The 19,798-nt window shown below is 43.5% G+C and overlaps 1 protein-coding gene across 4 annotated transcripts in view; it reads right to left on the bottom strand.

Moving 5' to 3' along the window:
* Positions 1–19,798, bottom strand: part of FGF14 (fibroblast growth factor 14) — a 295,208-nt gene that overhangs the window by 5,855 nt on the left and 269,555 nt on the right. For all 4 annotated transcript variants that reach the window (XM_083438132.1, XM_083438134.1, XM_083438133.1 and 1 more), the window contains one exon: positions 3,669–3,867. In XM_083438132.1, coding sequence (XP_083294258.1) covers positions 3,669–3,867 — 199 coding nt within the window. The remainder of the gene's footprint in view (positions 1–3,668; positions 3,868–19,798) is intronic.

Here is a 19,798-nt window from a genome sequence, read left to right as displayed (position 1 = left end):
GGTGCTACTTTGAAAACACAGGCTATAACAATATCAGACTTCCCAATCCTAGGGAAATTGCTGCCCATTGCATTTCCTATAGAGGTGTAGGCATACTGGCTGTTAGTGTTAAGTCAAGCACTGGCTCTGTCAATGCCAAAGTCGGATGGAGAAGTTATGTATGCATACTAAGCAGGGAGGTGGGAAACCACCACTCTCCTTAGTTCTGTTTACGTGTGCTGTGACATGTGAGGAAGGATCATTCATACTCAATACTCCTTTCCTCCCCTCCCCTCTCAATACAAACATGCTGCTCTCTTTCCATTCAGCATTCTGTCCTGCAAGGAACTTGAGCTCTTGCAAGTTTATGTACTTGAGAGAGGATATGGGAAGAGCTAGGGTGTGCGGAAAGAATAGGCATTTAACAAATAACAAAGTTAATAAGTATGCACAGATTCCTATTTCTTGTGTATGATAGTACTATGGTTCATCTTCACTAAGATTTATGCAGAAGAATGTGCATACAATACGGATCATGCATTCCTAATGCCTCATACTCTTAGGAATTAAATCTATACAACCTGTCATTTTGAAAGTATAACTTACGTTTTCATATTTTCCAAATCATCACTCGCTCTCTATTTGTGAAAATAATATCCAGAATAGTTGCCACATTGTTCTTTTGGAGCAAAAATTGATTTTATTGTGGCATAACCTATTCTGGACTAGACCTACAGGGTAAAATAAAATCTAAACAATCGGGGCCAGAAGGTTGTTAAATGAAAGGGGTAGCAGTAGATCTGTGACATTTCTATGCAGAGCCCAAATGTCTACCCACTAAGAAAAGAGTGAGCCATTTGCAACAGCACACACTGGTGGCAATGCCATATTTGTGGCCCTCTCCTTGCTTTCAAAGGCAAGGAGAAGTGAAAAGATCAGCTGCATGTAGTGCAGACAAGCCTGCCTGTGTTGTCACCTCCTTTTGCATACTTCTTTCCCAAAGGCACAAGAACCAGTTCAGTATTATATTTGATTGTGGTTGTTTTAATGCTGCTATTTAGTTATTTTTGACCACAGTGGTACCTTGGGTTACAGACGCTTCAGGTTACAGACTCCGCTAACCCGGAAGTAGTACCTCGGGTTAAGAACTTTGCTTCAGGATGAGAACAGAAATTGTGTGGCGCTGGCGTAGCGGCAGCGGGAGACCTCATTAGCTAAAGTGGTACCTCAGGTTAAGAACAGTTCCAGGTTAAGAATGGACCTCCAGAACAAATTAGGTTCTTAACCCGAGGTGTCACTGTATTGCAAACTGTATTAGGACAGATATAGAGTTATCAAAAATAAATACTAAATTAAAACTCAGAAAAATTTAAGGAGCGTAATCAATTATCTTAAACCAATGGCCAAGCCATAACATAAAATGTGCAGTATTTTGTTTAATTTAATTAACTGACAATGCACATTTTTAAGCATCTTCTGGAAAGCATGCTCTCCCAAAAAGAGGGCACGTGTTGCAATGAGACCTGGAGACTGACCCTCTTGTTGTGGGTGGGTATATTGTACAGCCACAACACCTGACTGGCAGGTCCCTCATTGCTGGGTTTAATTTGGCCAATGGGGTGCTGTCTCAATGGATCGAGAGACCTATAAATACCCATGCACGTGACCCAGAGCTTCCTCTTTTGGCTCGTGCATCGGAACACCCGCCCACCTCTCCCTATATTTAGGGCATTTTGTGACTGACCTTGCTATGCCATCGTGTGCCGTCTGTCGTTGGGACAGGAGCACGGCAAGAATTTTCCCCACTTGGCTGATTGGCTGTTGCCATTTGGGTTTCGCCTGCCACGTAGCACATCGTCACAACTTGTAAGGTTGTGGATAGGCTCTGGTTCAGGTGATAGGGATGGGGGAACTGTCTCGCCATCCCTATGTGAAGGGTATTCCGTTAAAGGAATCCACGGACTCAACTTGGTTTGGTCAACCCCCGAGCCTGAGTCCAGGGGAGCATCTGGGGAGTAGACATAGCCTGTACCTGGGCTTTCTACCTACCTCAGATGTTCACCCTTGGCTGACCTATGATAGAGCTCTGGGTCAGCGCTACCTGCAAGGGTTCAGGAAGCTAATCAAACCAGAGCCTATGCAACCACTCACTTTCTGTAATCAATAAAGTTGTGGCCTAAATTCTGCCAAAAACCAAACTAAAATTTGAGTCAAATGTGTTTTTATTTAGAGGGGAGGTCTGAACACGCAAATCTGAGGAACAATGGCAATAATGAGATGGAATAGATAGGCACAATTGTAAACTTGTTTGAAAGTCACCACTCCTAAGAAATGAACTCTAAACTGTAGTTCTGTGAAGGGTCTGGAATCTCTATCAGAGAACATTTGCCCACACAAAACTTTCAAGGTTCTTTGAAGGGGGGTTGTGATAGCTGAATAGATTTCAACATGGTTTAACTATGTTGTGCAGATTAAGATCAACATAAAAGGGATTTAATTGAGTTGCAAAAAGGGACAATGAAAACCTGAAGTACGGTGGCGATAGGACTTAGGTTGGTAAGATGTGACGGAGGAAGACAAAATGCAGGTGTGTGTGTGTTTGAGGGGGGCACTGAATTGGGGGAACCTGTGATGGAGGAAAGGGGTTCTCCCCTTTCCAACCTGTCAGTCACTTTGGAAGAGGGACCAGGGACACCAGAATTCCCCTTCAGCGTTCATACGGAATTGGGAACTTTCATGGAGGCTGGGAAAAGCATGATCAGCTGAGGTGAAGAAAGTGAACAGATGGCAGCAGTGACTGAGAGGGAGACCGAACAGGAGGGTGCAGCCTTGCCACCTAAAGCCAGGACTTCCTTTGCAGATGGGAGCAGACCCACTTGTCCTGACATGTGTCCACTTGCAATCTCAATATTCCCCCAAGGAGAGAGAGTCTCATGAGCCAGTGTACCATGCCTCATCTTTAAAAGCTTGGTGGGAGGGTAGGGAAATTTGTTGGGACATCTTCCATCGCTTCTGTTCAGTCTTGGATATATAAATGGTCTGGTCTGGACATTTGACTTAGCTTTTATAAGCACTTTCCATTCCAATTTTCATTAAAAAAAATCATCAGAAAGAAAAGCATATGCTGAGATTCAGATCTCCCTAGTTGGTTAAACAAAAACTTACCACAAAGCACGAACCCTGAATTTTTATTCTGAATTATATTTCACAATGCACTTTCAAGCAAAGTGCTCTACATATATTGTCTCAACAATCCTTTCAACAGCCTTGTGATATTTTTATCACCCCCGTATTGGAGGTGGGAACTGAGGCTGGTGGGAGAGGAATGGCTCTCTCAAAGGCCACCTATTGAGCCTACGACAAAGACAAAATTTCATTCTTCACAGCCCCGTCTTTTAGCAGCCATGCTACATCTGCAGTCCATTTTGAGATGCTGGAAAAGTGCTTTCGAAAGTGGCTTTCCACACTCAAGCCCTGATCAAGTATCACCATACGCACAAAAAGCCTTTCATGTGTGCCCTTTTCAAACAGAATGAAGCAATATACAAAATACTCCTTGGAGCTGGGGAGGTGTCATCCAGCAATTTTTAGAAACCCTCGGGAATGACAGAAATGCACCCCTGATGTCACCCATTTTGTGTGCTGCAGAAAAAGTGAAGATATGCTGCTAATGCCAATGCAAAGCTTACCTTCCAATGGCTTCGGTAGAAAATGCGCTGCTGGTTTTGTTTTCTTCACTCTATTTCCTTTCATGACTTGGCCTTCTTTATTGAGCCCCAAGAACCAGGCCCTTCCTGACTCTTGCTGTCTGTAGAGCATTGATGAGTAGATTACATAATAATTTTCGAAAACAGACTCCTTAAACTTGCATTCTGGTGTAAAAAGTTCCTGCAGGGGAAAGAAAAGATGTTAAGAGGACAATCACAGCAAGTGTTCTCTACCCCATTCTGTTTTGGGTTTACTACATTTAAATACAAAAACCCATGTGGCATCTGGGCTTTTTAAAAAAGATCAGAATTCAGTTTCCAGTTTTGTTATTGGGGAACCTTCGGCAATTCAATTCATGCTTATTTAACACATCTGTAGGATGAGGAAGCACAGTTTTAAGATGCCTAGCACAAAAAGCTAAGACACTTTTGATGAAACAATGCATGCCGTTCAGGCTCTTTGGTTGAATGCACGGAAGACAAATATTTGAACCACATCAACAAAAAGAAAACATGGGAGCAGTAAAGGCACCACTTTCTTTTATATTGTGTCTATTTCTCCTTCTTGGAGACATCCAAAGAAAATACCTCTTATGTAACTGATTTTTTTTTTTTTAAGTCAACTGAAAGTAAGAGGTGAAAAGGCCTGTGTGGAAAGAGTGTATAGTGATGCCTTGGAATATAGGAAACTACTTTATACCAAGTCAGATCATTGGTCCATGTCAGATGCTGTTGTGGTTGCTCGAGAGTAACCAGGCAGGACTCCGACCTATCTTTTACAGGCTTTATTTTGGTGCAGACTATTTACAGTGAAGAGCCTCATAAGGTCATGTCTGGCTCAATCACTAGCAGAATCCGGGAGTGGTCTGTTTTTGTACCTCCCCCAACATAAAGGTTTCGTCACCCCAAGCCTTTTCCACCCCTCCCTACGCCTCAAACTACTGCGCATGACCGGGGATGGAAGGGGTGTGCTTCCCTCCTCTCCGGTTTGCTCAGGCGCGGTGTTAAGGCTCTCTCTAGCATCCTCTGCTCCTTGCACCTCTTCTCCACTGGAGGTGGGGCTTTCCTCCTCGCTGGAAGAGGAACTGCTTTGCAAGATTTTCAGAGGCTCTCTGTAACACAACTCCCCTTCTATCTCTCGCCTCTGAGCCAATGGCAGTTCCCTGACAGTCCATCTAGCTCAATACTGCCTACAATGACAGCTTTCCAGGGTTTCAGCAGGGAGCAGTCCCAGCTCTACAGGGAGATGCTGGGGATTGAACCTGGGACATTCTGCATGCAAAGCAGATCCTTTGCCACTGAGCTATGGCCGCAGGTGGCGCTGTGGGTTAAACCACAGAGCCTAGGACTTGCCGATCAGAAGGTCAGCGGTTCAAATCCCCACAACAGGGTGAGCTCCCGTTGCTCGGTCCCTGCTCCTGCCAACATAGCAGTTTGAAAGCACGTCAAAGTGCAAGTAGATAAATAGGTACCACTCCGGCTGGAAGGTAAACGGCGTTTCCGTGCGCTGCTCTGGTTTGCCAGAAGCGGCTTAGTCATGCTGGCCACATGACCCGGAAGCTGGACGCCGGCTCCCTTGGCCAATAAAGCGATATGAGCGCTGCAACCCCAGAGTCGGCAATGACTAGACCTAATGGTCAGGGGTCCATTTACCTTTATGGCCCTTCCCTTCCCCAATAGGCTACTTAACAGCTCCACAGGCCAAATCTGACAGGTGGGCAAGCCACCCACTTGTCAATCAACTGACATCACAAATGACATCATTTGAAGTCTGGATGTCAAAGCAAGCAACATGATACTGTTTTGAAGGATCACCCTCCCTTTGCATCAGCAGTTGCAGGGAAGATCCTGCTCAAACTTGCTATACTCCGATTCTTTTTTACAAGGAGAGGCCATTATGTTCCATCAGCCATAAAGGTTTTTAATGCAAAATCTGTTTCCCAACTTCTCTATGCTTCAAATGTCTGGTACAACGGATCATTTCCTAAGTTACATGGGTTCCAGGCAAAGTTTCTTCGGTCCCTATTACAGGTCCCAAACTGTCCCAAATTCAATTCTATTTCTGGAAACAGGTGAATGCCCACTCTCCACCAAAGCATGGTGGGCTGCCTTGAGATACTGGCTCAAGATCTCAGTTTTCGGCCTGGGGAAGGGATTATTAGTACATTTAACCAATGAGTAGTTTGTCAGCCCATGGCTGAAACCTATGGCCAGAAAAGCCACCTCGATTGGACTGCCATCATCCCTCTTATATCATCTGGGTTACAACATTGCCCTTGAATCCCTGAGGCAAAGGCTTTGGGACAACTCACACAGCGACCTGCGATCCCAATCTTATGTAATTAGTAGCCCGGTCGCAGCTGGAATCCAATACGGGCATGACTTTCAGATATCCTCATACTTTAAGAATTTGTCTGTACCTAACTATCGGCGTTTATTCACCAAAGCCAGGCTAAATGTATTTCCCTCAGAAGTTCTAAATGGCACACTGAGAGGCATCCCCTAACAGAATAGGCTTTGTTTATGTTCCCAGGACGTCGATTGTATGAAGCATATTCTACTGCATTGTGAGCAATATGAGCAAGCAAGGGACCAACTGATCAAACCCTTACTGAAAAATTTGCTGGGAAAATCTGAAGCCTCCCATATTAAATATCTTTTGGAAGCCAGGTCAAATGATATTACACTGGCCGTGGCAAAGTTTCTTTCGGAGGTTATAAGAAACAATGGTCATTATAACCTAGATAAAACAAAATGACTGCCTTGGTTTCTTCCATCTGTCTGTCTGGTCGTTTTAACTGTATCTAGTTTTGAAATTGTTTTTTTGAGTGTTTGGACCGCAGTAAAGTTTTTGATCTGATCCTGCTCAGTGCTGCCTTAAAGTGCTTTGCAAAAGCACTGTTTGAAACAGCCTGCACTTCTGGTTTAAGTGGGTGGGCAGCCAGAAGCAATGGGGTAGATTCCACTGGCTTAAAGGAGAAGCAGCACTTTTGCTAAGGGCTTTAGGCACCACTTATATCTTGCTGCCTTGACTGCACGATCCCATTCCCTGCTGGAAACAATGCGGTATTAAACCCTGTCCTCCCGCCCACCAGCAGTGATGTCAGCTGATGGTTGGGTGGATGTGGTATACAGAAAATGGGCTCACGTTTCTCATTCCTATAATATATAAAGCACGGCTAAGAAAGGACTTTTGAAATGTTAAAGAAACCTTGGGTAAACAATTTCTGTTGCTAAAAGGGACCACTCACAATCATGATTCATTGCCATTCAGTTATATTTGGCTGCTCAGCAACCAAGGTAGCAATAATTATTTCTAGTGCAAAAGCAGAAGCTTCTTTAAACCCATTTGTAAAAGCAGCAAAATCTAAAGCTAAAATCCTCCTATTATGCTCAATAGATATTATATGTAATTTTAGACTTTTAAAATCAAGTCCACTTGCTTGGTAACTTTTCAAAAAAGTTCTTTTCAAATTCTTTATTAAGAATTGGCTTTCTTTGACTAGAAAAATATATATGAAAGAGTTCAATATAACAAAAAACTTAAGTTAAAATTCTTCAAAACTGTAGATATTGAAAAAGAGTGAATAAACTTTCACTAATTCAGACTATAAGTACAATCTCCTGTATCCACCAGAGTTCTTTAAAAAGCAGTTAAACTGGGGAAATGGGCAAGCATCTAGGAGTTGCCAGTTTTACATTTTTATTTTAAAATGACAAAGTTTGCCATTAGAGTTTCGAAGATATTTCTCTGAATACTTATTTTGGGTAATAACGAAGGATCAGGCTATGTTGGTAACCTTAACCCTGTGGTAAGAAACTATATTCATTTCCACCTTTTGAATACTTGGCTCAAACAACCCTAAAGGTCCACAACTATATATATAAAAAAGACCTAACGAGGACTGAGCATGCTCAGTGGTCATGGAATGCAGGCTGACTCGTGGGAAAATGGATGGGAGGTGGAAAGGAATGGAGTAACCTGAAGGGGGCATGGCTGCCTATCTGAAACAGTAAGTACTCCACACTGCAACATTTTAACAGCACTTTGTTGTTTGTGTGTATCTATCTATGCAATCAGGTGAAGTGGAAGGGGAGATTTACTTTTCGATTTACACACAAAAACAAAAGCCAGCATTTAAGTTCAAAGCTTGCATGATTATGAAAATAAGTGAACTCAAAGAATTAATGAACCATGGGTAAGACACTTGAAAAGCAACCACCTTATTATTATAATTAGTCATTTTCCCCTGCTACTGGAATAAGGGGGGGGGGGGGACAACCAGGAGGTCCCGGCACTTGTGATACTAATTTGCAATACTTCATTCAATATACAGCAATATGGGTAAGATCCAACCAAAGCTAAGAACCTTTAAGTTCTGTTGATTTAAATACCACAGTATTGCATTTGGCATACGCGGGTGGCACTGTGGGTTAAACCACAGAGCCTAGGACTTGCCGATCAGAAGGTCGGCGGTTCGAATCCCCGTAACAGGGTGAGCTCCCATTGCTGGGTCCCTGCTCCTGCCAACCTAGCAGTTCGAAAGCACACCAGTGCAGGTAGATAAATAGGTACTGCTCCGGCGGGAAGGTAAACGGCGTTTCCGTGCGCTGCTCTGGTTCGCCAGAAGCAGCTTAGTCATGCTGGCCACATGACCCGGAAGCTGTATGCTGGCTCCCTTGGCCAGTAAAGCGAGATGAGCGCCGCAACCCCAGAGTCGGCCACGACTGGACCTAATGGTCAGGGGTCCTTTATTGCATTTGGCAATGCATTCCTCTTTTTTGAAAACATGCTAAGTAGCCACCCTAGTGTGTACATTCATACATAATTAAAAGTAAGAATTTTAATGCAAGGTTTCTCATCCGCTAATACCTTGGGGTTGGGGGACCCCCTTTGCTCTTGGTGCTGCTGAAATTACAGCACAATTGTTCATTTTGTTTTCTTTTTGTACTGCTATCACCCATCCCTTCTTTGTGCAAAATACAGAACAAAGAGATTCTATGAGTGGAGGGTGGGAATCAGATCTGAGCATCAAACCCACATGCACCAGGAGTGGAAGTTTCCCATGATTAAGTCTGTAAACTCAACCAGCCATTCCCTTTCTGGCAGGATCTAGCAGCCCTGCTCCTCCCAGGGCCTTCTGAGTCTCACTCACAGCAAATGATTATACCTTAAAGGTAAAGGGTAAAGGGACCCTGACCATTAGGTCCAGTCGTGGCCGACTCTGGGGTTGCAGCACTCATCTCGCTTTATTGGCCAAGGGAGCCAGCGTACAGCTTCCGGGTCATGTAGCCAGCATGACTAAGCCGCTTCTGGCAAACCAGAGCAGCGCACGGAAACGCCGTTTACCTTCCCGCCGGAGCAGTACCTATTTATCTACTTGCACCTTGACATGCTTTCGAACTGCTAGGTTGGCAGGAGCAGGGACTGAGCAACGGGAGCTCATACCGTCGTGGGGATTCAAACCGCCGACCTTCTGATCGGCAAGTCCTAGGCTCTGTGGTTTAACCCACAGCGCCACCCGCGTCCCTTACAGAGCCCCAATAAACTACAAAGATCTTCTCTTGAGCATGCTGTTCTGCTTTAAGTAAATGCGCACAGCAGGAGGTGTGGTCCATGGCTTGCAAATAATAATGGAATGGGATGGAAACTAGAACCAGCAGTTGCGTTCTTGAATTCCATGTGCCCTGGGTACCACCCGAGCCCTCATTTAACCTAACCAAGGCTCTGAGGTGCATCAATCATATATCCTCCTCCTGCTTTCACTGTCCTTGGGATTCCCTTGCGAAATGGCATAGGGAATCCATGACATTTTAGCTGACGTGCACTTTTATTATAAAAGTGAGAAATTTTGAAGCTAGTTAGATGACAGGTGTAAAATCCAGAGAGTTCTGCAGTTTTGCAAAAGTCAGCTGGAAAAAAAGAAAGTGATGGGTTGACAAAATATTGAATGATCTGTCATGTACTATATGCTGCATTTAACTCTTCTGGAACTGCTACTAGAACAGCTCGCTTTGACTTGAACCTCAATATAACTGGATCAGTGGAGAGTTATCTTGTCCTAGCATGTTCAGAGGAACTCATAACCCTTGTAGATGACATGATTACTGGGTTGAATTTTCAAATGATCGGGTTTCCCAAGTGACGTTTTGTTTATGTTATCTGTTTTTACTGCAAATCTTTTAAGGGATGCATGCATTTACATTCAACTAGTTTCAAGAACGTTGATTTTAGACTAGCATTCTTGCTGCAGAGAAATTCCATTTATTCAGCAATAAGGAACGCCACATTTTCGTGGTGGGAAAATGTGATTCTTTTCCTAGGTAGTGCATCCAGAACCCTTGAAACTGCACATTGCGTGTGGGGCCAAAGCTCAGGAACCTAGTGGCTAGTGACCATGCCATCATATGATAAGAAGTGACAGTCCAACTCCTCCCCCACCCCATACCCATACAAATTTGACAGTGTTTTTAAATGGACTCTTCTACTATTTCCATTTCAGAGATGAACACTTCCCACTCTCTGGTCTCTGACCGTAATAAATTATCTATCTATCCCACTTCCCACTCTATTTGTTCACTAGTAATGCTGATTATAGCCTTTTAAAGTATAAAGGGGAGAAATAACTCCCTCGCCAACATTGTCCTGTCATTTAATGAACTTTTAATGTGTTCCTGCTTGCTACTGCCTAAAAATGTAGTTATAGCCCGTGTCCTAACCCATCCCTCTGGCACTAGAGTGCAGAAGTGTGCTGTTTTTTAAAAAAGAAATCTAGAAAGAGCTCTCCCTAGTCACATACTAGAAAAGGCCAATTGTATTTCTACCCAAGTCTGTCGTTCTTTCCATGGGGAAAAGATTTGGGGTTCAATCCAGTGTCCATATAACATGGTACAGTTGTGGAGCTGCACCTAACTCTGCCCCCTCCTTCTCCTCCTTGCCACATACACAAGCAAGCAGGCACTGCATCACTACAAAAGAAGAAAGAAAACAACCACCAATTTTGTGTGTGTGTGTGTGTGTGTGTGTGTGTGTACCACACTACTATGGGGAACGAGAGGTCATAGAATTGTAGAATTGGAAGGGACCACAAGGGGCACCCCCCTACAATACAGGAATCTTTTGTCCAATGTGTCTCATGCTCTACCGACTAAGCTATCTCTAATATTCTATATAAATAGGGTTTTCGGGTGCTTCCCTCACTGCGAGAAGTGAAGCTACAGGGAACCAGGCAGAGGGCCTTCTCAGTAGTGGTGTCCTCCCTGTGGAATGCCCTCCCATCAGGTGTCAAGGAGATAAAGAACTACTGTATACAAGTTTTAGAAGACATCTGAAGGCAGCCTTGTATCGGGAAGTTTTTAATGTTTTGTTATGTTTTTATATGTGGTGCAAGCCGCCGAGAGTGACTGGGGAAACCCAGCCAGATGGGTGGGGATTTGCTCAGATGGGGTTTGTTCAAGGTAAGTGCGCATAGGATTGCAGCCTTAATCATTTGTTAATTTCAGCTGTTTCTTTTCCAGGTAGATGGGTTGTTGTGCAACGAATGTACACGCCATACACCAACACACACTCTTCCTCCAACCATGCACTACATTTATATTTTCTGTTTCTGTTTTACAGAACAAACCCTTCTCAGCATGCCTCTATAACAGAAGTGGTTGTACTGACTTTTAAAATTATTTTATTTTTGCTCTGCTTCAACATTTTGGGCACCACCTTCATACTTAATAGCCAATGTGGCTTCAGAAGTAACAAAAGAATCACAATTGACAGTACAATCGTATATATTCCCCCCTTCTCTATATATGTGTGTTTACTCAGAAGTAGGTCCCAATTACAGTGGTACCTCAGGTTAAGTACTTAATTCGTTCCAGAGGTCTGTTCTTAACCTGAAACTGTTCTTAACCTGAAGCACCACTTTAGCTAATGGGGCCTCCTCCTGCTGCTGTATCGCTGGAGCCCGATTTCTGTTCTCATCCTGAAGCAAAGTTCTTAACCTGAAGCACTATTTCTGGGTTAGCGGAGTCTGTAACCTGAAGCATATGTAACCCAAAGTACCACTGTAGTTCTATGGGGGCTTACTCCCAAGTAAGTGAGTATAGGATTGCAGCCTAAAATCTAAAATCACAGTAGTTAAAAAAAAAAGCAAAATGTTGGGGAAAAGACAACAATTTGGTGAACACAAACATGGCCTTCTTAGTGCAGTCACAATTCAGAATATGGTATGGCCAATGGAGCTCTCCCCTCCTCTCAGCTTACCTGAGGCATGCAGTGTGTGCCTGTATGTACATACACTGCAGCCCTCAATTACAATAAGAGGTTCGTGTGCATCTCCCATAGAAGGATCCCTCTGTCTCCAGAGCCCCAGCCTGCAAAATATTCCTGCTCCCAAGGAACTTCCAGGCCAGGGCACTGGGGAGGAGAAAGACAGGGAATATGGAAAGTAGACACAAGCATCCCATGAAAAATAGCTCATTGAGTTTTGGTTCATGAACTCAGTTCTACGCTGTGCACTCCACTACTGGAAAACGTATTCCTTGTTTTACTTACAAAAGAAAAAAGGGGAAAGCATTCCTCACTGAGCAAAGTTAGAGAGCTCCCCATCCATTCTGTGTCGACAACACATGGTACTATTAGCTCAAACGGAGCTCGCATTAGGTTCGTGCTCTCTTTGGTGCTAGCAATTGTTTCCCCATACTTCCCTCCCCCTCCCAAAGGGCGCCTTTCATCCAGAAATAAACTGAACACCACAAATCCTGAACCAGGGATTTCATCTTCTGCTCCTGTCAACAATTACAAAGAAGCACAAATGTTAAGGAAGCCTCCTCTACCCACATGTTGTCTGCCTCTTGCTTAGCACTTTGCAGACTCACAGCTTTTTCAAAACACCCACGGTCTGCTTACCTCTCTCACATAAGTCATCAGCATAGACCTCCATTGAACACAAGCTGCTTCAACCCGCCCCCCCCACTTTCAAAAGATCATTAGATAACTGTTCCGAAAGAGTATCATAATATGGATTTCTTGTGGTTTTGATATGATGATGATGATAACATCCACTATGGTAATAATTCAATTTCTTGCCTGCCCTTCACCATGAGGTTCCAGGGAAGGTTACAACAATTTTAGAGTACATTATTCAACAGTTTCAAACAAATTACTGTCACAAGAATAGGGTAGGTCCCAAAATCATACAAAACTGGCAGGAAGTCCCGCTTGCAAAGGATAAGTGGGAAGCTCATTTTACGCTCCTATTTATTTATATCCTATCTTTTCTCCAAACGCAGGTGGCGCTGTGGGTTAAACCACAGAGCCTTGGACTTGCCGGTCAGAAGGTCGGCGGTTCGAATCCCTGCGACGGGGTGAGCTTCCGTTGCTCGGTCCCTGCTCCTGCCCACCTAGCAGTTCGAAAGCACGTCAAAGTGCAAGTAGATAAATAGGTACCGCTCTGGTGGGAAGGTAAACGGCGTTTCTGTGCACTGCTCTGGTTCGCCAGAAGTGGCTTAGTCATGCTGGCCACATGGCCCGGAAGCTGTACGCCGGCTCCCTCGGCCAGTAAAGCGAGATGAGAGCCGCAACCCCAGAGTCGGCCACGACTGGACCTAATGGTCAGGGGTCCCTTTACCTTTTTATCTTTCCTCCAAGGAGCTCAGAGTGGTGTACATACATCTCCGCCCCAATTTATCCTCACAACAACCCTGTGAGGCATGTTAGGCTGAGAATGAGTGACTGGCCCAAGGTCACCCAGTGAGCTTCATGGCTGAGTGGAGATTTGAACCCTGTTCTCCCGGGTCCTAGTAGTCCAGCAGTCTAACCCCTACTCCACACTGTATCTTATTCATTTGCGGCAATGTCTCTGCCTGCTCCTACACCTGATGTGACATATGATGGAGAAGGTGGGCATGGTTCGTGAGGAATGGCTTTGCGGGTCAAATTGGGATCTGCGCTGGGCCTAATTAAGTCCACAGATTGGAGCATCCACTGGATTTAGGTCAGTGTTTCCCAAACTTGGGTCTCCAGCTGTTTTTGAACTACAACTCCCACCATCCCTAACTAGCAAGTCTGGGAAACCCTGATGAGCCTATTAAATTCTAGACACTTATTTAAGAAAGATGCTGTAATCATAGTACAATGAGTCTCAAAATAACGATCAATATTGCACTTACAGCAGTGCATAGTTTATTAAGATACCTTTTCCTGAAATTATTTAACAAAATATAAATTTCAGTTTATAATTTGTTTTATTAAAATGAAACCAAAGTGTATCCATGAATAAATTAGTTTGCATTGATCACTGCTGGGCAGGTTTTCACTTTGGTTATGGCACAGAGGGAGGGAAGGTTATGACTTTATTGGTCAGAACTCGCAGTGAATTAAACGGAACATATGTAGCTTGGGAAATTGTCTTATTTTCCTTTTCTGTAAGGTTCAGCGTGTTCAGTAAAGGTACCAAGGAAACTGATACAGCATCCATATTTTGCTGGATATAGGTACAAGGCAAATCTCTTGATACAAATATGGTTTACACACACTAAAAACACTGATCTTAATAAGCTGGCTACAGATTAGTTAAATAAGAGTGCTTTGGTCTAATCCGATTTGCAGCTGGATTCGCAATTTGGTTAAGCTGAAGCATTTTAATTTAAGCTGATTTAATCTCATTCAAATCTACAGGGCTAAACCAGCTTAAACCTTAGCAATTTAGCTCAACTGGGTTAAGGATGGAGCTGTTATTCACATTACTGCCAATGGAACAAAACAAGTTAAATTCTAACTACTTGTGTGTGGGTTGGGCTGCCCTTGACCTTAATATCCTACAGATTGGCTTAGGCTGCAATCCAGGCCACACTGATTGGGACTCGAACTGCACCGAAATCAATGTGTTCAAGAGCCACTCTGGGCACTGCAGCAGGCTAGAAGAGAGGACAGGCACATGACAAACTTGTGATCCTTGTGTAATGCCCAAACTGGGGGCCTACATATCTCCCCTGTGAAAAAAGGCAGTATCTCCTGCTGCATATATGAGTTGTCACTTGACCTGTTACAAAGCGTCCCTCACCCAGAATGCTTCTCTTTCATCCTCCACAGTTGGGATGGAGTCAGGCTTCTCTTCACGCACCATGCTATTCCATGTCTGGTCTTACATAGCCAATAGATTTGTTTTCCAAACATATGCTATTAAGATAAGAGAGTGGAAACCTTGTTGGTGGCTGGGCAGGCAGTCAATAAGGTCTGGTCATCTGGGAAGTTGCAACTCATGTGGAGAGTTCCTCAATCCACATTTGCGAAGGGATCCCTTAGTCAAGGAGCAAGGAAGATGGTGGAGAGGCAAGCTACCGACTACGATAATGCTTCCCAGAGACCGAGAGAGTAAGGAGCACACAGTACTGGTTGAGCTCTGCCTTTACTGGGACTGATTTAGCAAGCTCCAACAAGGAGAATGCTGGAAGCTCATAAAGGCAATAGGAAACGTGTCAGGCTCCTGCTTAAAATTCGTTAAATCTTACCAGAAAACCACTTAAAAAGTAGATGATGGGATTTGCAGGGGCAATCAATAAGGAGGAGAGTGCTTTCTTAATCCCACTGCAATACCATTGCTTCCCATTTACAAAGCCTCCCCTGTCGCATCCCACCCACCTCCTGCCACTTCATTTCCACAAACGCCCATGGAAGCCCCATGTTTGCTGCCAAATGTGTAGTTCCTGATGTCTCCTTTGAAAGTGCACACAGGATCATGCTGTTGGCAGCAGTTGCAATGTTACCCCCAACCAATGCTTGTCTTAGGAAAACCCACACCGATTCTTTTGATATGCTAAATATATTATGGCAAACAGGAGGGAGGGGGGAATTGAAGGAAAAGGAAGCATTAACAATGAACCCACTTGATGTACAAAGGCAGAGATTTTAAATGCTACCAAGCTGGCCCACCATGCTATATAGCTTAGAATGCCCACTCAGAGTGGACATTGTCTGCTTTTTACAATTTTTGTTTAATAAAATTGCAAAACTTTTCCCCTCTTTGAAGATGATTTTGAGAATAACATTTCATTCACAGAACATCTACTCGCCAGGAACACATTACCAGCCACTATTGATATGTGTTGCAGAGGCAGTAGTTAGTTCAATGAACAAAACAGAACAACATTACAAGCAGATTTCAACTTTTATAGCTTGGTGAAAAGCCACAGGTATGCGCAATTGACAATGCTTTTCTCTACACAGCAATATTTGCTCGATAGTCATGTACCTTCAGAAAGATAAGTATAGTTGACCCTATTCCTACTTCATTCCACTGAGGAAAGATCTACGTGACTTCTATTTAACACTGAAGTGTTCTTTGCCCATTTCAAAATGTATGCAAGCAATTTCTCTTTGATGAAGTTACTTGATCTCCTAAGCTACAAAGAAGTTAATGACGCATGGCTTGCACTGTATGCCCAGAGTGCAAAGCATTATGTAGGTTTTATCTCAGAGACAATGCAATGGGGCTTATCAGTAGTCCCATTACAGAAATTAGAAATTAAGGGCAAAGCAGACTGAGGGCAGTTCCAGACATGGGCTTTCTCAAGTGATTAGTCTGCTTTCGCAGGTGACCAACTTTTCGCCAATCACTGCTGGTTCAAATGAGAGGGCCACCGTGAAGGAAACACCATGAAGGATGATGTGCAAGGGGTGAAGCTGTGGGAAGTTTGGCCAGATTCCAAAAGCAGGGAAGGTTTGCAGCATTTCCAACAAGCGACATGAAGCAAAGCCAGAGATTCAGAGCTTCAGCACAGAGCTGGTGACCAGCTCTTCCCGGACAAGGTGCAAGAATCTTTTGTGCTAGATTCTGAGGTGGAGGCACACCCAGCTTCCATCCCCTTCCATCACCACCTCTGCCAGTACAAAGGGCTACAGGAAGGTATACCCCATTCTCATGCACATTGCTAGCAATGGGTCCTTTTGCACCAACTACAGAAGCATCTGTAACCTGAAGCGTCTGTAACCCGAGGAACCACTGTACATGGGAGGAATGGGCTGTGAAAGTGGTTACACACCATGTTTAAACCCTTTGCTGTCAGGAAAAAAACACCTCACTGCAACTGAGTGTTTCGCCATCGCAAAGGCTTAAACAGGTCGGCTTCGTGCAGTGCCTCTGTGAGCATGGGGCATCATAAACACACCAAAGAAAAGCTCCCTAAAGAAATCACCATGGATGTTTGTGACTCTAAAGCAGAACAGAGCCGATGCCGTATTGCTTGCATACAGATTTGGTTCTGAAGTATTTTTTTTCCTTCTTCCTGATTGATTAGCAGGTATCATTAGACACATGAATTGCTCCATCTAATCAGATGATAAAAGATTATTCATGTGATGAGCTTATAATTTGAATACATTCTGAGTGGCATCATCAAATGCTAATTAAATTCTAGACTTTCCTTTTTTATAATTGGTACCAGGGGAGTATTCTACACATAATTTTGAGTCAAGGAAAAAAAAAAGTCCTAACATCTTCTTTTAATACACGTTTAATTGCATGGTGCCAATTAAGGCACAGTCATCCCAGTCCACATATGGTGCTTGTAGCAGGGGACCCACATTCTTATGAAGAATATGCAATGGGGAGACATCTACCTGACTGCCTATTGCAATGCCATTTTCCTGCTAGACTAAGAGCTCAGGTAGGTTAAGATAGCCCTGAGATAGACAGATATAGGGATGGTATACAAATTTAATAAATAATAAAAAATACATAAAAACAAACAAACAGGTATCCTGGTTTCTGAGACTACTCATAGTTTGAATCAGCTGTAGGGAAGCTCAAGCCCACAGAAACAATTAAGTACACTATACAATCTCCCAGTTGGCTGCAAAGTTGATGCCAGATATGGTTATCAGGTGTGGTACAGGTAAACTTGGCCTACAGGAATTGAGGGAGAGATAGATCCAGCCCATCAGGTCTCTTAATTTGTTCGTCAAGATTGTTTACCAAGCCACATCCACCTGCATTATATGTCATTGTCAATGCATTATATGAATTGTATGTCAGAGGATTCAAATGAACAGCCTGTCTGTCTGTCTGTCTCCCTGTCTCTCTCTCTCTCTGTGTAAAAATACTCTGTGACTTCATTAGCTCAGTTACCTGCTTGCCTCTTCATCTGAATACATGCCACAGTTAATATACTGAAAAGAACATAGTCTTCATAAGGGGTGGGGGAGATATGTCTTCAAAGGTCAAAGATGACTCAAATAGACATTGCTGTGGCATTGGGGAAGTTTCACCATGATCAATATCTGTATGCAGTTCATATGAGAAGTTTCCTAACTCCCACATACCATATTGCCCCTCCATTTCAACACAAATGTAGGAAACAGAATTAAGTCTTGTGTTCTATTTTCTAACCACTTTCAAATTTTGAAGTCAGCATGTGGGCAAAGCCCACATCCAGTTTCTAAAAAGGTCTTCCCCTAGTTGAAAGAATGATTTCTAAATTGAATATGCTAATGACAGTGGTGATGGTGGTGTTTGATTACTGTGGTAGATAAGAGAATACTTATTTCCATAAAAAAATACTTAGCATATATAGAGCACATTTACAACACTAAAACCGTTTTGTATAACATCACCACAGCAATCCTACAACAGGTAGGCCTGTATTACCATCCTTGTATACTAAATGGGGTGGTGGCTTAGCTAGGGCTACCCAATAGATTTGTGACTGAATTGAGATTTGAATTAGGTTTTCTATCTAACAGCTCTAGTGATGTATGGAAGTGAGAGCTGGACCATAAAGAAGGCTGATCGCCGAAGAATTGACGCTTTTGAATTATGGTGCTGGAGGAGACTCTTGAGAGTCCCATGGACTGCAAGAAGATCAAATGCATCCATTCTTAAGGAAATCAGCCCTGAGTGCTCACTGGAAGGACAGATCGTGAAGCTGAGGCTCCAATACTTTGGCCACCTCATGAGAAGAGAAGACTCACTGGAAAAGACCCTGATGTTGGGAAAGATGGAGGGCACAAGGAGAAGGGGACGACAGAGGATGAGATGGTTAGACAGTGTTCTCGAAGCTACAAACATGAATCTGACCAAACTGCGGGTGGCAGTGGAAGACAGGAGTGCCTGGCATGCTCTGGTCCATGGGGGTCACGAAGAGTCGGACACGACTGAACGACTAAACAACAACAACAACATCTAACAGCTCACAATTTTGTTACATGAGTTCTGTATCCTACTTTACATACATGTCTTCATTGAGCCATCCATTAATGAACCCAAGATCTCATTCCTAATCAGTCACTTCAAGTTTAGACCTAATGAGCATATATATATGTGGAACTTGGATATCCCCCACCCCCATTTTGCATCACTTTATACTGGCTTACATTGAAGCATTATTTACATAAATAAATGGGAGTAAAATATGCTGTTCTTGAGTCTCCTTCCACCCTCAAGCTCATGGATTCCCACGGAATGATGAATTCATAACTACAAGACTAATAAATGGTTTCAGCCGTCTCGGGAGTGTGGTCTCAAACTCACAAAGGTATCTTATGATGGGTGAGTACTTAGTCTGCACAATGAAGTTCAAAGGCATGAATAGCCTCTTTCAGTTGTTAAGACCTTGTTTCAAAATTAGTATTACACACCAGTTGGATGTTTCTGAATGGGGCCCGTTTTATTCAAGCAGAGTTAATTGCAAATGTCAGATTTCCTCAAAGCACATCTGCAGCAGCCAGGTCCCCCCTCTACTCCCTGTCATTTTTTGCTCAGATGCCCTGAGGAACAGTTTCTTTCGAGAGTGACCTACATTATGGCAGGCTGGCTGCTACAGCTGCAGGGAGTTATCTTTTAAGGTGGTGTCAACTGTCAGACTAATACTGAAACACCAGTCCCTGGCTGTTAACTTCTCCAGGGATGGTTTCTGGGAACCCTCCAGTCTTGCATAAAAAGAGCCAAGTCCAGGAGACAACTCCTTTTGTCCATTTAAGAAAGGGGGGGGGGGAAGCTGCATCACATATATTGTGCTTCCTTTTCTGTAATGCCAGTGTTATGTTCTACTAGCAGCTACTTGGCTGCCAAGTAGCAAATGCCAGATATGTTCTTAAGCAACAAACAGAGTAGAAACTAGTG

Source organism: Podarcis tiliguerta (assembly GCF_965153285.1).
Source record: "Podarcis tiliguerta genome assembly, chromosome: 4".
Lineage (NCBI taxonomy): Eukaryota > Metazoa > Chordata > Lepidosauria > Squamata > Lacertidae > Podarcis > Podarcis tiliguerta.
Note: the sequence above shows the minus strand (reverse complement) of the source record. Positions and strands in the feature narration are given on the sequence as shown.